Source organism: Sinocyclocheilus anshuiensis, unplaced genomic scaffold (assembly GCF_001515605.1).
Source record: "Sinocyclocheilus anshuiensis isolate Anshui unplaced genomic scaffold, SAMN03320099.WGS_v1.1 scaffold2322, whole genome shotgun sequence".
Lineage (NCBI taxonomy): Eukaryota > Metazoa > Chordata > Actinopteri > Cypriniformes > Cyprinidae > Sinocyclocheilus > Sinocyclocheilus anshuiensis.
This window is the reverse complement of record NW_015556110.1, coordinates 52,358-59,840: the sequence shown is the minus strand read 5'-3', so window position 1 is coordinate 59,840 and position 7,483 is coordinate 52,358. Positions and strand designations below refer to the sequence as shown.

At 35.1% G+C, this 7,483-nt stretch overlaps 1 protein-coding gene across 1 annotated transcript in view; it reads right to left on the bottom strand.

Annotated features, from left to right (window-relative positions):
* Nucleotides 1-7,483, bottom strand: part of LOC107676268 (sodium/potassium-transporting ATPase subunit beta-1-interacting protein 2-like) — a 61,502-nt gene that overhangs the window by 3,067 nt on the left and 50,952 nt on the right. Inside the window, exon 3 of the mRNA XM_016470795.1 lies at nucleotides 3,949-4,030. Coding sequence (XP_016326281.1) covers nucleotides 3,949-4,030 — 82 coding nt within the window. The remainder of the gene's footprint in view (nucleotides 1-3,948; nucleotides 4,031-7,483) is intronic.

Below are 7,483 nucleotides of genomic sequence, written 5' to 3'. Positions count from 1 at the left end.
TCACTTGTGTGCCAGGACTGGTGACAGGCACATTTGGCCCCCCGCCATATGTTTTCACATCAGTTGAGCTGATCTCAACCACAGGCCAAAAATGACTTTGAATGATACCACAGAGTAAAATACAGCTGTAGCTGCTTATTTTTTATATACATATACATATACATATATGTATACATGTATAATGTCTATGTATACATGTATATAAACATACACACATGTCTGGTTTGCTATCCTTGTGGGGACTCTCCACAGGCGTAATGGTTTTTCTACTTTTCAAACCGTATTTTCTATCGCCCTACACCAACCCTACACCTAAACCTACCCCTCACAGAAAACTACAGGCATTTTTACATTTTCAAAAAACTCAGGGTAACACGAGTCCCCATGAGTTGGTGTGCATTCAGTTTTAAGTCCCCACCAGCATAGAAAAACAAGGTCACACACATCCTTGCTGAATAAAAGTATTAATTTCTTTAAAAAATAAAAATAAAAAAATTTTCTGACTCCAAACTTTTGTGTTGCAGTGTATATTGTAACACACAATTTCTATTTTGAATAATCACTGTTCTTTTTAACTTTTTATTTTATCAAAGAATCTTGAAAAAAAAGTATCACAAGTCCCAAAAAATATTAATATAACTGTTTCCAACATTGATTATAAATCAGCATATTAGAATGATTTCTGAAGGATCATGTGACACTGAATACCGGAGTAATGATGCTAAAAAATTCAGCGTTGCTTCACAGGAATAAATTATATTTTAAAGTATATTAAAATAGAAAACTGTTATTTTAAATTGCAGTAATATTTCACTAAATTAGGCCTGGGCGATAAAACGGTATCAATATTTATCGGACACATCGGAATATTTGGGTTGAACTGTTCTGGAACAGTGTTGTAAATACAACTTAACCACTGATTTCTAGTCGTGTCCTCTTTTGGAAGGCCAAACAAAGTAGTTTCGCTTTCACAACGAAACACACAGCGTCACACATGGCGGGCTAGAGTGAGCGGAGGCCGGCTTGAGTGAGCGGCGGCGGGCGGGCTTGCGGCAACCACATGTGGCGACCCCGGGCTGGACTCTGCTTCGTCCACGGTGAAAGCCGCTTTAAGTCTAACGCACCTTTTGTTTGGGGTGTTCGGTGAGTTCCGTCACGATATATACGTCATTCAAGCCGACCAGTCAGGTTGTGAACGTATCACTATGCCTTTAGGTTCGGTGTCTTTAGGTTCGCTGTCAAAAATGCTAATGTGAACGCTAAGCGGACCAGGACCAAATGTATCATTTTCCTTTTTGGTCCGGACCAAATGAACCAAACGAACTGAACTACAAGTGTGAACACACCCTTTAAAAGCAGTTCATCATCGAATTCAGTAATGTCATCATCCAGCTCAGTTCAGTTTAAATAGTATCTGTGCAATCAAGTCGACGATATCGCTGCTAAATAAGTGTCCCCAACTAAGCAAGCCAGAGGCGACAGCGGCAATGAACCAAAACTCCATCGGTGACAGAATGGAGAAAAAACCTTGGGAGAAACCAGGCTCAGTTGGGGGGCCAGTTCTCCTCCGGCCAGACGAACCAGCAGGTTGTTCCAGCAAGTCAGATTGTGCGGAGTATCATTGAGATTTTTACAAGTTTTAATGTTAAATTTGCTTTTTATTTTTGTTTTTTTTTGTTTTCATTTAAATTTTAGTAATTTTGTTGTGTGTTTTCATAACTTTTATTAGTTAATGTTTTTTTTAAATGTTAGTTTTTATTCTTTTTTTTTTTCATTTTTTGCTTTAGTTATTTTAGTACATTAAGTTAAACGAAATGAAATTGAGAAATGTGTCTTTGGCAACTAGCTGAAATAAAATAATTTAAAGATTTTTATATTTTTATTTCAGTTAACGATAAAAAAGTCAACTATAATAACCCTGGTTAAAGATGACGTGTGTCACTCAAATCCCAAAAACTCCCTTATCTTCCATTGGTTGGACAAACAGACACAAACTCACGTCATTGGTTGTTGCTATGCTGACTAGTTTAATGTTTTGATGTTGCCTAATTTACACTTTTGGGGAAAACAACCTATGAATGGCATACCTATAGCTGTCTATACACAATAAAGGCAATCACTGTCTTCAAGAGTACTTTTCTGTGAATGGGCAGCAGACTAGAATATCAGACAGTTCTGATTCTGATTCTGAATATCAGACAATTCTGAAGTTGTATTGCACATTACTGATTTTCAGTGACTCCTCCAACCCCTCCTGTACTGCACTTTGGTCTTCCATCAAAGAGCTTTCTCCATATAGATCATGGGCCTAAGCTTTGATAGCATTGCTGTCTCACCTCCTGGCATAATGGAGTGCATTGTGGACATAAAGGCTGACTCTGTAGAACACAATCACCAATAGATCAGTGTCAATAAGCCAAATCCTCTTAAATCTCCCAGCGATCACCCAGTCCCACCTCTGAGCATTCAACTACTTCCTCATAAACATTTAAGCTGCCAACAGAGACTAAGCAAATAGGTCACCTCCCCTAATATTGACCTAAGCTATTATCCCAGCCAGACTGACAATGATATTATTTCTTCGAGATGTTCCGCTAGAGATACTCCTCAGGGTTTTGTTTTGCTCCAGGTCTGTCACGGACCAGCTCTCATAAAACGACTCCGCAGTATGTCCGGTATGTCCAACAGAGAGTGTTGTGCACCCAGATACAAACACAATGACTCACTGTACAACAGCACAAGAGTCTAGAGACTACGGCTGCAGCATAGAATCTATACGGAAAATAGCTGATAATGAATTTCCTTATCAGTTGTTTGTGCCGCTATTACTATAACTTACATAACTGTAAATCTTCTGAATTTAAATAAATGACTTTTGTTCAATTACATAAGAAATAAAATTGCAATTAATACATTGGACAAATAAATAATTTTCTAATATGAAAATATAATAAAATCAATGCCATGCTTTCGTTCTATAACATAACATATTATATATATGAAAATTACTATAACATTTTCATTGTTTTTTTATTTTGAAATACTAAGTAAATAAATAAGGTAACACTTTATTTTACGGTGTCCTTGCTACACGTTACATGTACTTACTATTATAATAACAATAAATGATGCATAATTACATGCAAGTAACCCTAAACCAACCCCTAATCCTAACCCTAACCATATAGTAAGTTCATGTAGTTAATTAATATTACTCAGTACTTAAATGTATAATTACACTGTAACAAGGACACCTTAAAATAAAGTGTTGCCATAAATAAATACATAAATATTCCAAAATTATATATATATATATATATAAATAATATTCTGATAATGATAGGTTATGTTATTTAGTCATAATTTCATTAATACATTTAAATAAAAAATATAATACAAGTTATTAAATGTAACTGATACATAAATAATTACTATGACTATTACAAATAAAATTCTAATAATTACATATAAATATTCTGATAATTGTTATACATTCAAAGTCACAATTTCAATAACAAATTTAAATAAAAAATAAAAGATAAAACATTTATCTTACACAGATAAATTATTATTATTATTATTATAAATAAATATAAATATTCTGATAATTGTTATAACTTAAGTAATTTCATTAATAAATGTACATTAAAAATAATTCTACATTTATCTGACAAATAAATAAATACGTTATCAAAATGATTTAATAATTTATAAACATGTTAGATGCAGCTTACTAAGAAAACATAAATTGCCTTGCCAAGTTTTTCACTTATGAGCAATTGCAGAGAGCTGAGGGGAAAAAACGGCTTGAATAAAATACAGTGCACCATGAAAATTTACCCTCAAGCACCAGTATATAACAAAACTGCTGAAACTGTATAAGAAAACGTTGTGTACTATAAATGAGGTTTGCATTGATTTAAAACCATTCATGTTTGTGATACTTACATGTACATTGGTTGTAGTTGCAAATGTGACGTCTTCTGTGGCCCTTGGTAACCGTACGAATCAAACCCTCCTATAAAGTCAACTAAAGAAATGAGAAAGGGAGAGAAAGAGGAAGATGGGGGACAAAAAAGAGATGATTTATTTTACTGAATGCTGTCGTTCATTCAAATAAGCACTTTTTGATTAAGTATCCCATGCGTGTGTCAGTGTGATAATCATGAGCAGTGGATGATCAGCGGCCGGACCCTCTGTGAGACTGATATCTACGGAGGCCGGTTTGTGGCACGCTGCCAGTTGGATTATAAAATAGGCTAACATAAAGCAAACTGACAGGATTAGCTCCGGACCCCTCTGTGAGGGCCCACCAGCTGTTTCAGGCCCTGGAAGCCCCGAGTATCTGGGCTTTCCACAAAGACGCAAAGGTAATAAAGTGTGCGATAAAGATCCAGGCTTTGGCAATCAGAGGCTGTTTCCTAGACCAACGAACACAGGAGATAAGCTGTGGAATTAGCAGAGAGCTTCTCTCGTGCATCCCAAACAGAAGGGGAACGGAAGACTGGAACCATTATCATTCTGATGATAGAATTTAGGGGGCATATACCTACAAATCCCCTAATCTATGTTGGTTTTATTGTGGAGTTAGACCTTTGTCCTGATCAGTGTTATCTGGGGACCCGCAGAGGTCAATCTGAAAGATTGCGCCAGCAGTTTAAACCAGAGCACTCACATTTAGAAGGACACTGTTTGAATTCCTCTCTAAACATATATTGATATATGACATATATGACATATATTAAAGACATGTCATTAATTAACATATTAGTTTCAGTCTTTAAATTGATTGACAGTCCTTAAAATATTTTTTACAATTCAATAACATACAAAAATTAGAAAGACAACAAAAGAAATAGTACCAGTAATAACAACAACAACAACAACAACAATCATATTAATAATAATAATAATAATAATAATAATACTGTGACACATCAACTCATATATTATATGGATTGTTGATTGTTGTAAGTTTTTGAGTGAACAGTTTAGATTGGGCTTAAATAGGCCTTTAGAACCATCATTCACATTAAACACTAAAAAAAAAAATTCCCCAAAAGAATACTGGAGTATGTTTTATTAAAAAAAAATATTTCTTTATTTTTTACTTCAAAATTTCACATTTAATTCAATGTGTTACTTGCCATGTCTTTGTAATTATGAAATTGGCTAGCAATTTCTAAGAGAAAAACACTAAATATTGCTTAATAAATATGATAAATATTGCTTAATAATACTGCTAATTAATTGATTTAACTCTTCACTCATAATTCATTACATTATTAATGCAATGAATATGATGAAATAATGAATATGAAAAAAAGATAGACTACACACAGTTTGGGGTCAGTAAGATTTTTTTATGAAATAAAATTTTCATGCTAACCAAGGGTGCATTTATTTGATTCAAAAATAGAGTAATATTGTGAATATTATTACAACTTAAAATAACAGTTTTCTATTTTAATATAATTTAAAAAGTAATTTATTTCTGTAATGGCAAGGCTGAATTTTCAGCATAAATTCTCCAATCTCCAGTGTCACAAGATCCTTCAGAAATCATTCTAATATGCTGATTTGTTGTTTAATTTACTCTTATTAGCATTGCTGAAAGCAGTTGTTCTTTGATGAATAGAAATATCAAAAGAACAGAATTGGAAACAAATGATGAATATATTTACTGTCACTTCTGATCAATTTAATGGATCCTTGCTGAATAAAAGTATTACATTTTAAATCTTACTGACCCCAAACTTTTGAGCATACATACACACAAACAATTTAAAATAGAAAACACTGATCATTAAGTTATGCCGCACTTCAGAACATTCCCATGTTAATGTCCTTTACATAAATATGTCTGCAGGGGGTAAATGTTAAAATAGATTGCCTGAGGGCAGATATGTGCTCTTAAACAGCTCTGAAAACATTTCCCCTTTGCAGTGAAACAAATATCTCTTCCTGGCTATTCCTGCCAAGATAATGGGAAATGCTGGGATCACTGATTCAGTAATGAAGTAAAAAACAACAACAAAAACACACAAGTGGACAGATTAAAGGGTCTATGGGCCGCCTTGAGCTACAGCATTAACATTCAAACCCATACAACAACCGTCCCTCGACCTCAACAAAACGACTCAAATAGCTATTTATTCTGTTTTAAGCGACACATCCCAGAAAAGAGCCATTTTGATGGCACGGGCGCTGCAGGGAATTAGACCGAGATAGACGTTTTCTCCTCACAGCGTCCATATAGCAAAGCTTTATGGGTTTTGGCTTCACCCTTCCAAAAGCTCTTCCTTGACAAAGGCATTTGTAAACCACACGCGGTGCGCAAAGACTATCAGCATGAGTTCCCACCTCCCTGCAACCACAAAGCCTGATTGCATATCCCCAAAGGAAAGCCTTAACCTAATTTCCATGTTATAGATTCAAAAAGTGTTTCCCCGCAGCTTGTGCGCACCGACACTTCCTAATTCTCTCTCTCTTGCTTTATCGTGCTCTCAGAAGCAGAATCATTTAAATACTGTCCTTTCTTTAAATGGACCCTGGGACGTTACCTGTGATAGTAGCTGTAATTACGTGTGGACCGTGTTGATTGGTTTGAGCTGTTCATTACCTTTGCAAGGTGCTTCATGTACTATATTAATTAAAGCCGTAATGGCCAATATGGCGTCCCGATTAGTGTTTCTACATGCCTCAGGGATCAAGCCATCAATATCGTTCACCTACTTGGAGGATTCAGAGCTTCAACGATTATATTTCTCAGTGGAATTTTCCTGTACCCACCCTTGGAACATCAACACCGCTGATAATCTCTCAACGGATCACCGTTCATCACGAGCGCTCCGGCAGTCACTCAGACTCAGGCCGACCATGGACTGATTGGGAGAGACTTTCGAGAGGGATTTCCAATTACACAAATGTTCTAGAATCTGTCCTGATCACTGATTTAGACAATCAGAACCCCCACTGGACACCGGGAGTGCTGCTGAATGATGTTTGAGGAAGTTAAGCGATCAGTGTGGCGGCAGAAGTTTTTGCGGCGCAAAGCTTTGCACATTTGACTAATCTAAAGCCAATAAAATGGATTTTGTGAGAGGATGAAAGTTCGTTTTTGCACACATCGCTTAATTAGGGAGTTTTATTCATAAGGTATTCTGAAAAAGGCTAGCGAGTAACAATCCACACATTTCTAGGGATTCTGATTTAAGATGCTTTTCTCCACCAAAGGAAATCTATTAAATGTTCAGGAAGCAAAATCTGTCAAAATCATTTACTGTGTGAGGAGATAATAGGAGATAGGCTAATGAGAATATATAATATATATGTATATATATAAGGATATATATAATGTATAATTTAATGTTGCAATTTAAAAAAATAACATTTATACATGTCACAAAATATTCCTATTTAAAATAAATGCTGTTTTAAACGTCCTATTCATCTATAATGCTTGAAAATGTATCACGCTTTA